This window comes from Anopheles maculipalpis, chromosome 2RL (genome assembly GCF_943734695.1).
Source record: "Anopheles maculipalpis chromosome 2RL, idAnoMacuDA_375_x, whole genome shotgun sequence".
Lineage (NCBI taxonomy): Eukaryota > Metazoa > Arthropoda > Insecta > Diptera > Culicidae > Anopheles > Anopheles maculipalpis.
This window is the reverse complement of record NC_064871.1, coordinates 75,910,906-75,926,821: the sequence shown is the minus strand read 5'-3', so window position 1 is coordinate 75,926,821 and position 15,916 is coordinate 75,910,906. Positions and strand designations below refer to the sequence as shown.

Sequence of the window (15,916 nt, the reverse complement as noted above, 5' to 3'; positions counted from 1 at the left end):
GAGGAAACAAGGTAATAACGATTCAATCCTAGCAGGAGTGGCACTTGGAACATAAGACACTCGAGTCAGCAACAATGTTGAAGTGAAGCTGTGAAGCTGTGTGTCTTTGGTTCGATTAAACGTTCCTCAATGACACACTGGAAACAAACGAAATTATGTCAAACGATTGTCTGATTGTTTTGATGAGTATTTCTGGGAAGGATTGCTTAAATTTGGATGCATCTCGGACAAACATTGGACAACTGTAACTGCCGTTTTAAAAAGAATTGTCCCGATTATACTTTTTATAAAGCCTGATCGCAATCTTGAACGTTGAGGTGGTACAAACCTGCACATCGGACACATATCTTCATCATAATTGAAACTCACCTGTGTCGTGGGTGGACTGGCTTGTGACAAATGGCTTCCTAAATGGTAGGGAGCGCCCGGTGCAAAGTAGCTTGGCGTAATGCCTGGTCGGCGCGATCAGGGAAGAAAGCAAACGTTGATGTGCGGGGATGAGAACACGTCGTCATGTATTTGTGGCTGCTGTTATTGTATATTTGTTATTGTGGCTGCAATGGCGCTACTTACCGGCGCGTAATGCATCCACGGGCACCGACGGGTACGTCATCGGGTACGGGTATCCGTCGCGTCGGATCGGTTTTGGCTTCCGGCGTGGACGATATTTGTAGTCTGGATGTTCCTTCATGTGCATCGCCCGCAGACGCTTTGCTTCGTCGATGAAGGGTCGCTTTTCGTCTTCGGTTAGTAGCTTCCATTCGGCACCTGTGGCGAGACGAAGTGTAAAACTTACTTTAAAGTGTCTTTGCAAAGACTTACTGTACTGCTCACTGAGACCCCAGACAAGGAACTAAAATGTTACTGATGATACAGGTGAAAATTGACGACTTTATTCTCTAAATCGATAGGATGCTGTCGTGTGAACTGTGCTATGGAACACTTTTTCAATCACTTTGTTGATCTATTCCTGAATTTAGATTTATTATCCAGTTTACTGTCTACACTCGAATGAAAATGGCACCATGCGGCCCCATTCTCAAAGTCTTTTTAGGTTGCCCGTAAGGACTCGGGAGGCGTGAAAATTAAGAAATGGGGAAGGAATAGATCAGTGGTGGGTTTCACTGTGCGATAACTGAGCGACAGCGAGCTGACAAGGGATCCAGAACACACAAAGAGCCTCCCCCGAACATCAGATTCAATTCCGCTCAGGGCCTCTATCCTCAAGACTATATTATTGGTAGAAGACGGTGCTAGATGCGACAGTGTAAGCGATATTAAGAACTTGTACAGAATAAATAGAACTTGACCGCCTTGATTGGTACATTAGTTCCTAAGTGGTCCTCTGGGGTCTTGGCTCTATGACGTAGTGAAAGAAATTTCTGAAAATGTATGCCGTACAATGAATAATCAATGTTCCAAAAGTGATAACAGTTTGATAAATACTTCTGGAAACTGAACAACATTTGATCATTTTTCCGGATTCCAAAAATGTTATAAAATTCTGATGTATATAATCATACTGATTTATAAACTCATAAGGTCAAAGAGGTTGAAAATGTATTGAAAAATTCGTAAATTATTTGAGTTAGCCGATTGCATTACAATCACATTGATTGGTATTGATTGCAATGATTAATTTTACTTTATCCATGCATTCGAAATGGAGGGATCAGATTGGATAGCAATCTGTTGAAGCAGAATAACTGAACTGCCATTCAAATGCGCCACTGCTTAGCTCTTGATTGGTTTCACATTAATTTTACAAACTAGAAACGCAAACTTTACAATAATGTGTAAACAGTGCAATAAAAAAACACACACACGCTTACTCGTACACCGACTGGCCCTTAAACAATTTAACCTTACCCGTGGTTCAAACGCATTGTTACAATCCGATCGACGGCATATGATTCCAGTGCAAATAAAGGCACATCCAGACAATCAGGCATCAACGACTCAGTGGGACGCCTGGTATAACATCGGTTCGCCCGCTATCGAATTGTAAACAAATCACACCATTGTTTTCGAACCACCCCGTTTCGCTAGGCGAAAGATGAGAATCATTCCGGAAATTGAACGCTCGAGAATGAGTGTCCTTTCCCAACCCATCAACGGGAAGGGAGGATAGGCCCGATTACACGTCATGCCAGCAAAACTACAAATATTTGCTCACATCCTTAACAACAATGACGCTGCACCATTTTGTCCCACCGGGTTTTGCATCACCCCATCGTGTACCACCCTCTTGGTTCAGTATTTTCCGACGCGTTTCCCCCCTCATCGGTGGCTCTGGCCAAGGGTTCAATAATTCCGTGAACCCGTGGAGGTGAAGTGGTTCGCATCCGTCAGTCTCAGCTCAGCTACGGCAAGGAACTACAGCGTCCAACGCAACTGATACGAACAACTGATTGTGCAATCGGGCGTGCAGTGGAGTGTTCGTTTGGGAAAACATCATTCCACTACTAGACACGGTTAACACGCACCACTGGGCGACTGCACTACAATCAATGAACGACTGGAGTTTGTTTTAACGCAGCTTCAAACATTTTGCTCAATCCGTTGCAATGTTCACGAAAAGTTGTTTTACATGCAGTGCATTGGAAAGGGTTTTGGGGAAGCAGTTGTTGCGTCCAGGACACAGTTCAGGTAGTGTGAAAATAAGATCCAGATGCAATGTGTGCCATTTTCTGTAGTCGTAAAATATTTTTGGTGCTTGTTAGTCGAACAAAAGCAAGCGGCGGAAGAAAGTTTTGTGGTGCAGTTTAATCGGTTTACAAAATAATTCACTACAAGTCACAACGATGAGCGGATGTGAAGCATGTGAAAAGCGATTTACGGAATTTTTTCGTTTATTTATAGAGGGTTTGAGTTGATGAGACCACATTTTCCTCTTTACTGTGTGGCAAGAAGTGGTTTATACTAATTTTACGCAACAGAAGCTGCAGAGTGGAGGACTGGATTTTTCTAGGAGGAGTGTGTAAGGCGGGTTTGACCTAATCGAAGGCGGGATAGGACTCGTTGATGGTGGTTGGATTCGGTATCTTCCCATGAAGCGGTGTTGTGCTTGATGGGGAGGAGTATGGAGGTCTACGAGCTGAACGTGAGGGTCTTTGGAGGTACCGTGTTGCTGTGTGGTCAGAACACTGACGAAGATGACGTTCGATCGATCGGTCTGTAACCCTTCGTCGGTGGTTAGTTGTGGCGTGATGGCTATTGCTTGATATTGAACTGAAAGTATGTTTTTGGTTGATTGTTTTGATTAAAAAGTCATCATATTAGAAAAACAATACTCATACCAAGATCCAAACCCAATCAGTATAGTTTTGTCAAGCAATTAACGTTTAAGATTTGTTATTAGTTCCGTAGCTATATCTTCATTACGTTATTGAAGGAGCAGTACGGCCAGTAATGACAGGTCGAGGCCTCTCGAGATTTTAAAGCCCAAGATGGAGAGAGCCAACCCTCTCCAATAAAAAAAAATTATATTCAGAGACAGCGCAAAAAGAAATTGCATTTGAAGTGTATTAAACTAATGAACAATATATTTTGCCATATTTATTAATACTTCACAAGCATTCTTAGTATTCAGAATAGGTTTATATGAACCATAGATGAATCACATGAACTTTCAACATAAACCCGACGAAGTTATGTTTGATGAAACGTGTTATTCTTCCTAACAATGAGTTTTTTGTCGCTGATCTTCTTACCTTATTAACAGATTCTGTTTGGACAATTCGGTGAAAGTCGTTATTCTTAATATAAATAAGTTTAGTGCTGGGTATTCAAAATCGAACACTTCGAATTCAGCCATTCTCTTTGCATTTCAATGCATTTATTGATTTCTTAGAATTGTAAAATATCATCAAAAGTATGCAGTGGGCTTCTTCTACTTCTCTTCTACACGGTGATGTGAAAAAAGAATTGAAATAGCTCTTTTCTATGAAAATAATGGGAAGCAAACGAAGAAAGTCTTCATATCGCGCTGGGCATTCAAAGTCGGACACTTTGATTTACTAGAAATTTTCGTGTGATATGAACAAATTAAGCGAAGATCAAGCTAGAACGCATCACTTCTTTCAGTCGCGACTTAGTGATTGGTAGAACAAGTTCGTTTCAACAATGTCGAAGCAAACAACTGTTGAAGTTGGAAAATTTTAAATTTCTAACATGGAAAAGGGTAGAAGTGTTAGAGAAATCAGTGAAATATTAGCAAACATACAGTCCACGACATACTAAAAAAGATACAAAAATGAGGTTAGAATTGCTAATAAAACACCAAACAATGAATCAAAACGCAAAATTAATGATAGAGACGGACGACACATTATTCGACAAATTCGAAACAATCCCTTCCTGACCTCAGTTGAATTAAAAAACAACATCAGAAATATCCGTAATATTGATGTAGATTCTTCAACAGTTCGGCGTTATATAAGAAAACAAAATTTGTTGGGAAGGGTTGCAATAAAAACAAAACCAGTCATATCGGAAAAGAATAGAGTGCTTCGGCTCGAGTTTGCCAAAAAGTATATGGACAAAGATATAGAATTTTGGTCGATGGTAATCAGATCTAACCCGTTTCAAACCTAAGTTTTCATTGTATTTTGTATGTTATTATTGTTTTCGGTAGGTTCTATTCACGGGCGAGACAAAAATTTTTTTTTTTTTTTTTTTTTTTTTTTTTTATTCATAAAGGACGGCCAGGCCGTATTGCTTACAATAAACTTAAAATTAGTATACTCCTTTCCTCTTTGCTGGGAGACATTTCCTTCTCCGAGCTGTGAAAGGGCACCATATCCCGGGTGTGCTCGGTTGTTCCGTTGCGTAAGTTCCGTCATCCAAAGCCAAAGTCGTGTTCCTAGCGAGGATCTTATCGTGTGAGGGTAACTTATCCCGGGGTATGTCAGGCGTTTCCATGCTCGTGGTCCAGGTGGTAGCGGGGGTCTTGATCGTTTTCCATTTCGAAGATTCCTGATTGTGTCCAATCTTGAAGTCTTCCTCTCCCTTTCGCTGGGATGTCCATCCATAGCATTGGCCGCTGCAACTGCTTCCATATGGTACCCAACCCTTCACGCATCGTACTCATTCATACATTCATTCATCCATCCATTCATCCATCATCATTCATACAAGCGAGGTACAACATATATAAGACAGACAAACAGTGGGAGTAGTGGGGGGGAAGGGGATCACACTAATAATCCGTTAGCACGGCAGAAGAGAAAGATTACTCTCAGGTAGACCTCGTCGCAGCCTCCCAGCAGGTCCCGAATTGGAGTATCCGGCAACTTTCCAATGCCCCGGACTGCGTCTAACAAGGCGGGTCGAGCAGCCTCGTATTCCACACAAGACCATAGAAGATGATCTATGTCATGGTATCCGAGGCCGCAGCCACATACTTTGGAGTCGACCTGTCCTATACGCTGGAGATGCGCGCCCAAAGCGAAATGGTTAGACCTAAGCCTAGACATCATTCGAATGAACGCACGATCACCTGAGATGCCGTGGAACCAAGGCTTCAAGGACACTTGGGGAGTGATCGAATAATGAAACCTCCCGAGCTCATCGGTGTCCCACAAACTCTGCCACCGAGCCATGCAGAGAGACTGTGGGGCACGCATGTACTCGTGAGGTAAGATAAGCCTGTCGAAAAAGGACCCTTCCGAAGCACCCTTTTTGGCCAATTGGTCTGCCTTTTCATTGCCGAAGATTCCGCAATGTGCAGGCAGCCAAACAAGAGATATCCGGAATGATTTCTCAAACAATGAGCTTAAGACCTTTAATATTTCTTTTACGAAGTAGTCCGGGCTCTTAATAGCCTTCACAGATTTTAATGCTTCGACAGCGCTTAAACTGTCGGAGAATATAAAATATTCGTCTGGAGGACAAGCACTTATTATTAACAAGGCGTAAAAGATTGCGGCGAGCTCCGCTACATATATCGAGCATGGCTGGCGTAGTTGGAAATATGCCTCGGATACAATGTTATATACGCCAAAACCGATGCCCTGCTCTGATGAGGATCCGTCAGTATAAAAATGGTTGCTGTTACAATGGCCATACTTTTCCACAAAAATGCTGGGAATTGCTGTCCTGCGAAGACTATCGGGGATAGACTTGGTTTGTTCTCTCAACGAGGTGTCTACTCTAAACCGGGAACTGCAGGACCCTGGTAAGCTGGCACGATTTGAATTAGCTTGAGTGCTAGGGTGTACCTGTAAGGAAGTAAAATCATGAAAGGTTTTCATGATTTTACATTTAGAACCTATCTCATGCAGTGTTCGAAAGTTCTCGATTATCAATGGGTTTGATACTGTAGAGCGTACGAGAAGGCGAAGCGACAGTAGCTCAAAACGGAGCGGAAGCGGCATCACTCCACACATCACTTCGAGCGACATCGTGTGGGTTGATTTCATACAACCCAATGCGATTCTAAGACAACGGTACTGGATACGTTCAAGACGGATCAAATGCGACTTGGATGCCCAATGGAAGCATATGCATCCATATTCCAAGACGGACAGTATCGTTGGGCGAGACAAAAATTAACCTTTACGGATCTGATGGTCGCCGCTACGTGTGGAGAAAAACTGGTGAATAATTAAGTGGCATTTTTACCATTACATCAGTAAAACACGGTGGAGGTTCCGTCATCCTATGGGGTTGTATGACATCAAAAAGAGTTGGCAAATTACATGTTATATGTGGAATCATGGATGCTACTGATTACATCGAAATTCTTAAGGCAAATGTTTAGCCAAGTGTTGAACAATTGGGTATTGCAGATGATTATATGTTCTATCAGGACAATGATCCGAAGCATAAGGCATGGACGACACGAATGTGGTTGTTGTACAACCCCATCAGCGTTAACAACTCCTCCACAGTCACCAGACCTAAATATAATCGAGCATGTTTGGTACCAACTAAAAAACAATGTTGTAAAACGCAAACCTTTCAATTTAAAAAAGGTTGGTGTAAATAGTAAACGAAGAATGGCATAAAATCGATTCATATTTTTATTTGAAATTGGCCCAAAGTATGCCGAAAAGATTGCAGGCTGTAACAGATGCTCATGGAAAGGCTACCAATTATAATATTAGCTATTTTCAAATACATTTTAAGGTGTCCGACTTTGAATGCCCAGCGAGGTATGAAGATTTTTCTTATTTGAACTGCACTATTTTCGTAGAAAAGAGCTTTTTCCATCCTTTTTTCACATCACCGTGTAGAAGAGAAGTAGAAGAAGCCCACTGCAGACTTTTGATGATGTTTTACAATTCTAAGAAACCAATAAATGCATTGAAATGCAGAGAGAACGGCTGAATTTGAAGTGTCCGATGTTGAAAACCCAGCACTGTATAACAGATTTTGTTTGAAATAGTGTTCAAGTTTGGACAATAATTCTTCTGCATACAAAAAGTTGTACAGAACATACATTTGCTAGCAATACAGATTTTGTAACGATTTTTCAAATTTTAAGGATCCATGAAGGTTTCAACTATCATCTTAAGTTTTCTGGTTTGTTTAGTCTCCCGTCATTCTAATTTATGGTTAATGGTTAATACAATCTGTACTGATTATAATCCATCTTCTAATGGAAATCACAACAACAGCCCTATTTTCTAATTAAACTAGCCTTCAGTTTACTTTAACTAGCCTTCTAAAAAGTGTCTTATTGGTTTCTGGATACATCGATATCAATATTACGAATCAGTTTTTTTTAAAAAAGGATCCGAAAACACTATCTGATTCAAGCAATTATCTCTGGATCTTGACTAGGAAAATGTCTAGGAAAATTAATTTTACACGTACGACTCCGAATTCAAGAAAGTCAACAATTTTTTTTTTGAATTGATGGAGCTTTAAAACTACTTAATTACAAATCATAACATGCCGTTCGATGCTGCTTTCAACACTAATGCTAATTGCCATTGTAGCTTCTCCCTTATGACCGAAAATGTTTCCAACCATTTCCCTCTGGAATGGAGCTACTAAATGGAGTCCATTAGTTTCAGGTAGAGGCCCATATCCATTTCGCTGAATAATGTTCTTTGCTTTAGATATTTATTCGAAAGAATAAAATTAAAATTTTCCTAATAAGTCTACAGTCGACATACACAAATGACACATAAAATATTTTGTTTAAACAACATTGATCAGTGTTTTTGTTTTCATCAGCAAACATTCTATCATGAAGCATTTTCTCATCATCAAGTAGTGCTCTAGAACTTAATTATGCAAATCAAATACAAAACCACCGAGAGACGAGGCGTGTTGGCAGAGTTCAATATGGTGGTTTGTTAGTTTTCGAGAGCACTTTTCAATTTGTATAATGTTACTTGAGTTTTCCTGTCCCACCTGCCTGCACCAAGCATCCATCGAATCATCGAGTCACCATTAGTTTTGCAGTGATTACAAACTACATCATAGCGAGCTCGCGATATTATAATCCAACAGTCAGGCTGTCAGTTACCACGTGCCGTACGATTGTATTGTGCGGTTTGGAAATGTGCCGGTTTAGGTAGGCATGATCACAATTAATTAATACAATCAACCTGGTTGTCGACGTGTGGACGTGAATGTGATTCGCTTTCGATTTTGTTAATGCGGAAAGCGCACACACAAATTCATCCACCATCGTTACCATCGTTCGCTACATTTACATTCACTCTGACGCCCTTCTACGTGTGTCATCCTTGAGAGGAAAACCGAGGGAGAGAGAGAGAGGGATAGTCCTTGAGTAATGTATCCTTCACGCCAAGAGCTCGAAAGCGTCCATGCCTGACTCAGACGGTTGGCAGAGTGCCTAACAATGGCGAATTTCCACCTGAAAGGAGCACTTTTCAATCACATTCATGGCGCCGTACGCCTTCCCGCCATTCGTTTCGGCTCTACTGCTACAAATCCTGCTGTGTCTTGACACATTCCCGCTTCCTGGTTGTGGCATGAAATGGGAGTTTCAATCTAATCGGAGTACGAAGGAGCGTATTCACCTCCTTTCACCCGGTGAAGGAGAGAAAGGTGAAATCTTCTCCAGCCAGTTCCGTCACAACCGGATGAAGAAATAATCTCGGATATCCTTGCACACTTCCTCTAATTTCCTCCTGTGAATGTATTGTCTTCGGTAGCTACATCTCTTTCTTTCATTCCTTCGCTCTTGTTAAATGGAAAATTTAGCCGGAAAAGCGTACGCCATGCATTGCTGTAAAATTCACCAGTTAAAGCAAAAATGCCATGTTCTGGGTAAAGACAAGCGAAGGAAAGGTAGCTTACATTAAGAGTACTTGTGTACTTGTGTCTGGTACAATGGTTCTGCTTCGATCTTGGTACGGATTTTACTGAGCGGACGGCAAGCTCGCTCCAGTATTCCAGTACAATACGTGCACACAATACGTGGCAACACATGTTTCTATGGCCGATCTAAACCGACGAGGAAAACTCCGAAACACGGCACAATGGCCATAGCTCGGCAACCATTTCGTGACTGTTTTTCATCTTCGCCACCTCCACCCGCACTCCCCGGGAAAATCTTGGTCGGTGCATCGTAGTGGAAGTTTTCCAGCTGAAAATTCACTTCCGCTCGGATGAAAACAATGGCCATTTTGCACTGCCGGTACCACTACTACTATCCCGGCACTGTCGTCTGTTGTGCTCCATCCTCGAATGCAATGCTGCCGTTTCGGAAAATGGAACCATCACAACGTGTTTTCAACGTAGCGCATCCTGCCAGGGATCCTACTTAATGCCCGCTACCGAGCTGCCCACCTTTCCCATTGTCAGGAAGCTGATGCACCGAAGGGCATTCTCATAATACGTACGCGGCCAGTTGCTGTTGCAAAAAACCGATGGCAACACGTACAATGGGCAACTCGCACAATCGGCACAACAACTGTGCTGTGCTGTGTACAATAATGGTTGAATAATGTTTTAAAATTCGTAACAATGGCGCTGCATCCTTGCATTCTGGCAGTGGTATGTGTGTATGTAGGTATGTAACATGCATTGTACCTTTTGTATCCATCGGTGGACATGTTTTGCGCAAAAATTGGAGGCACCATGAGGCACCTCGAAAGCTCGAAGTGATGTAGAACTAGTTTCCTGTTTGCTGGTAAATGGGGAAAGCATGGGATGGTTTAATTCTTCTTAAAGTAGAAACTGTACATTCCTTTTTTTGATTATAATGTAAATGTAAATCATGTAAATAGTATGGCGTGTATGAAACAGGGTTGACGACACTCTTTTAAAGCCCTTAACATTTTGATCTTTAAAATTATTCTTTATCAAATTGTACAACATTTTATATTTTTTATATTTTTAAAAGCTGGTAAAGCAGCTTAAAAATATTATACTAATAGCAATATGGCAGGGCCGTTTTTGAAGAATAAAAAAAAACCTCCGATAACGATGAACTTTTATTTGAAGTTGAATCTTCTGATGATTCTTGTTGCTCAATACTTCTTTATTTCGATATCCTTTGACGTGTTAATGATATTTTTGTCGATGCAAATTAAGTCTACAATTGTTTAATAATGTAAGTAAGCAGTAATATAAACGAATAAATAGCAAAGAATGATATGAAATCCAGGAGAAAATATTACACAAAACGGACACGGTGTTCTTTCAACCACTGCAGGAGGACTGGATATCGAAGCTCATCTGGACAGTCGTTGCGAGCTCCAGACTATTCAGTATGGGATGCCAGAAATAATTTAGCTTTTAGCTTACTTTAGCTTAGTTTTCATTCCCGCGTTAGGAGTCTAAAGATGAAGAATAAGTCTATTACTTAAAGCTGTAGGAGTTAGAAGCAATATAACGAATTCTTTTTAATCACAGAAGTTTGTACTATTTTTTGTAGATGCATCTGTATCTTTCACCTCTTCTTGATGAGCAGACACAGGTGTCTTTCATGAGAGGTCTCTTAAAAGACAGCATTTATTGTCCTGCATTACTAACTTCAAATAACTGGTACGTGCCCACCAAATCGCATCGGACACGGGCAATGCTAGCAATCAGGCGGGACTCTTTTGGCACTTCTATGTGTAGAAAAACTAATGCTGTTTGTGATGTGGTATTCGATATACGCAGCAAGAGAGTATGTGCCTCTATAACCCTATGTGTCTCTATAAAGAATCAAAATCTTTAACAATCACAAGATACCCAAGAATATTATGCCCCAATTTTATGCCAATAAAATGTATTAAAAACTTGGCAAACATCACGGCAACAACTAATTTTTAAAGCTACCTCATGAAGTTAAGGTAACACGAAAACTTGATCCAATTCACCAGTCCTGTTGGACAACATTTTCTCCGCATTTTTCTGTTCTTTACATATTGAAAACATACTATTTTTAGGCGAAAATGAAAGGGATATTCTCTACTTAAAATCCTTTTTTTTTACGGTCACGTCCTTTACAAAACCAAAACAATCGATACCGATCGAAACCAAGGTTTAGAAAACACCACAATCGCAAACGGGGCGCCACGTTCCCATGAACGAACGGCGCTCATATTGCACGCTCTGTTAAGTTTCGCCACGTCATCAAATACCGATTGCGTCGGGCTGCCCGTGACATGTTGCCAAACAGTTGCCCCGTCAACCAGTTTCGCTCTCTGTCGAAGCGCATCGAAGCACACACCCATCAGTGCAATCGAACCCTGGGACGTACCCAACCTAGGCGGTCGAAACGAGATAATAAATTCAAACCCAACTAATCCAAATTATCATATTTCTTTGGTGGTGAGTTTGTTCCTTTTTTTTCCCTAAAGCGGAAGCCAAGTACCGCTTGCACACGGTACACGGCGCCGTAGCGTGGAAGACAATTCCTATCTGCGAGCGACAACGTCCGGACAACCCGACGGCTACCGGCACGTGACTCAGATTAACCCTCTTCTCAACACATCATTTAATCGAAATCGGTTTTAATTGAATGATAATATAAATTGAATTCACCGAAAGTGTACACGTTCACGATCACCGTCCGTCCAGGCCAGGGATAGAAACAAAACGCTACCGCACGCATCCTTCGCTCGGTTGTCAAATCTGTGCGAGAAGCAACAAGCCCAACAGAATGCTGCGTAAAGAAACGTGAGTGTGCAAGAACCTCCGCATCGGGTAAGGGTTAAGGATTTTAAATTTGTAAATTGACCTTCAAGCAAGCGGCAACTGCTTGTACCGCGGCGAGAAAGCAGGGAGATTTAAGTGTTAGAAGCGCGAGATGGAACATCGCGAACATGACATTTGCGGCGTAATGTCACGTGCCGCTGTCACTCCTTCCGGCAGTTTAAGCTTACGCTCTTGGGAGGGTAAGGGGAGGAGGGAGGGAGGGAGGTTGTTTGAGACGAGACTGGGTTTGGATGACGCGATAACCTGTCACGACGTTCGTTTGTCGTTCGCAATGGAGAGAAAAAGGAGGTTTGAAGCGAACTGTGCAATTTTCTAAATTGAAGTCAACTCATGTCACTGGAATGGTTTCAGAAGGGATTTGCTCCAGAACAGTGGTTTCTGTCGGGAGAGCATTTCAAATCATTCTAAAACGAAACGAAACACTCCGTGTGCAACTGGTGCAATGAACACCCAGCAATTAAAGTAAAACGTTCGGTTTTTTTTTACATCCTGAGTGCAACAGGATGTAAGTATCCAGATCTGGTCAGGGCACATGGTTCAGGATGTTCCAATTTTATGAGAAAAAATATTAATTACTTACATGGTGCAAGTAAAACCTTTCTGTTGTGTTTATTATTAATCCGAGTCTGAATGAATATTTCACTTGCTCAGAAGAATGTATGACAGAGAGATAAAGCGTGTAGTTTTCTATCAGTTCTTGTGCTGAGATGGTATAGTATATACAATAGCCAGTTCTAGACCTACAAATATCTATAAGGATATTGTTTTTCTTTCTTTCGTAAATTTACATTCTACATAAATTCTGCAAAGGGTTCGGACAGGTGACTTTATGGACATTTAAAGTACAACCATAGCTATGTTTAATACAGCGGAAGAAATTGATAGGACCGATTGACTTTGCTATAAGTCTAGAAGAAGCTAATTTAAGCTTGAGATTATTAAGCCTAAGCACAGACTACCCTGATATTGCAAGTCCATCGAAGATCTCCAGTAATATAAAGAACAGAGGCTAACAGTTGGAATTAAGATGTTGTAAGAGCAGGATCAGCTATAACCGAAGACCATCAATAATATATCATCCTCTCCAAGATAAACTAGGAATGTTCCATGAATGTCTGGACACAGCTCAAATGTAGATAGTTTACATGTACTACAGAACAATATTTTTCACACTTCAAAACAAACGCTTCAATAATAATTGAATTGAATTTTTTTTTTCAATGCTTTCTGATAACCAATAGATTTATCTTTTTACTAGCTATTAGGGAGCTGCGCGCTAATAGAGGTCTCAGAGACTACAAGCCTCAATAAGTAAACGAACAAACAATTCTTCGTGTGAATTTTCGATTTCAGATAAATCATTTGAAAGTTTAATATTTAAAAACAGCTAGAACATCGCCACGTTATCTCAAAAATTCGGTAACACTTTACTATTTGGTTAGATATTGCCAACCTGAATAATTTTGATGACAGCAACGTAAAGCAACTGATCAACTTCCTCTTCTTGGTTGAACGAAATTGCCCGCTATCGAATGGCTTACAAGACTTATTGATAACACGTGGTAGGATAGTTCTCACTATAGGAGACAAGTCCGAATGGGATTTTTCCAGTCCTACCGTATCAAAAACGGAGCCGCTATCGATTGAAATCGATTCCTGAAATCAGTTCAAATTTTTAAGGTAATGCATCACCTGGATATGTTGCCTCATAATTAACTAAATAAATATTCAGCAAGGATAATAACTTATAAAACAAAAACACTAACCATTATTTTAACAATAACCTCAAATAAACCAATACACATCAACAGGAACAAAGTTGAAATAAGTTTTCACTTAAAGCATTAGTATTGGAGAACCAAGAATCCATTTCACTTTAACCATCAATACACCACGGTTGACAGCACAAAATTGTAAGCCATTCGTCACTAGTTCCAATTTCTAACTCAACGTTACTGCACAAACAAGTATTCTGAGTATTCGCTGGAGAGTTTAAAAATAACAACCAAAAAAAAAAAAAGCGATACGAATGCCTTTTATTGACACTTTTTTTGCCACTGGTATTCCATTCATTTCGAGTCCAGCACTGTGTTTAGCAAACATAAATCTTTCGTCAGTTTATTTGCATACCTATTCGACTCTTTCCAGTGTACACACACACACACACACACACACACACACACACACACACAGCGAAAGCATAAATTGAACATCAGAACAAACATTCACTGTGAATGGAAATAAATTGTTACTGGAGTTTGGCTACAAAAAAAAAAGCGAAAGAAAAGCGAACTGCTTGCTGTAACTTTTTCCCCATTCTTGCCATTCAAATATCTCATGCCGCTTTTCAAATCCACAATCCTATTGTGACGGTATGTGAAAGTGAAAGGAGAATCAACCATATCGACCAAAATTCCGAAAAACCTACCACCACCGCAAAATGCTCCCGCCGCTCGTTACTTACTTTTGCGCTAACGCAATAGACTCCCGACCCAGACGTTACGGGACGTCAAACCTGCCGAACCTGCAGCACTGTACTTGTTGGGATGTTTCGATAAGATTTCAATCACCACCAGTGTCTCGCAACCACCTTGCCGAGGGGTGCCGTGCCAGGTTTCCGGACGGGTGTCACCCAGAAAGGAATTACTGACGCACAACATGCGACATGTGACATTAGATCGGATAAGAGCGGTTTTGTAAAGCGGAAAACGTTGACCAACGCTACTTCTGCCCACCAAAATGGGATTTGTTTTGTCCCTTGTTGGGGGCGTTGGGGGGTTGGTTTTCCAGCAAACTTCGAGGGTTCTTTTTTTCGGATGTGGGACATTTTCATTGTTCAACACATTTCATAAACTACGACACAGAACTTGTTAGAGCTTTCCCCGTTCCGTGGGAATCGAAAATGGGGTAAAAGAGATCCCTTTTGTGCAAAATTGTTTCCTCTTGGCACGCAACGGCGGCAAGCACGAGAGTGTCTGTACATGAAGCGGGACAAAATTGGTTAAATAGAAGCCATAATCGATAATTGAGTGGCCATTCTTTGTGCGGAACAGCCGAAGATGGTATCGCAAACAGTTCCATTGCGTTTCGCAAAACACAGACGCGCGGGTTCTGTGTGTTCTGCATCGGAAGCAACAATAAGCTGGCCAGCCTTGATTATTGTTTGTGAAGAAGAAAACCTATCACTAGCGGCACTACCAGCTACTCGTACTCGAGTGCACGAATCGATTGACCTAATCACACCAGCATTAGTTTTTGTGACACACCACTACTGCCCTCGGTAAAAGTTCTTCAGTGTCGTTGGTCCTTGAATTTCTGTTTGCCTCGTCCTAAGTGGAGGAAGCGCTGGTGAAGGACGCGTGCACTAGGACATGCTGGAAGATTGTCAGCGTGTTAAGCAGCTGTCACTTGTTGACTGACACAAGCAATCACATTCTGCTTGGTAAATGGAATTGTTCAAGATAGTGCGTAGAAAGCGAGGTTATGTTTTTGCTTCTACCCGTTCTTTTATTTAAATAAACCGCAATATGCCCCACGAACGACTGGATATTTGTATTATAAAAGAAAATGGTTATAAAAGAACTTATCACAATATGCTCTGGAGGAATGTGTTGCTTCACGGTATAAATTATGCATTAAAAAAGCGACGAAAATGTTATGATTTTTCATACACTTATGCTACCATGTGGTGGTCGATTCACCGCCCAGTAATTAATGTATACTATTTGACTGCATAATGTCAAAATATGAGAGCTTTATCATTTAATTTACAGTACCAAGG

The 15,916-nt window shown here is 41.0% G+C and overlaps 1 protein-coding gene across 1 annotated transcript in view; it reads right to left on the bottom strand.

Annotated features, from left to right (window-relative positions):
- Positions 1–15,916, bottom strand: part of LOC126568127 (transcription factor Sox-1) — a 57,821-nt gene that overhangs the window by 16,638 nt on the left and 25,267 nt on the right. The window contains exons 4-5 of the mRNA XM_050224544.1: positions 574–768; positions 370–452 (exon numbers count right to left, since the gene is read on the bottom strand). Coding sequence (XP_050080501.1) covers positions 370–452; positions 574–768 — 278 coding nt within the window. The remainder of the gene's footprint in view (positions 1–369; positions 453–573; positions 769–15,916) is intronic.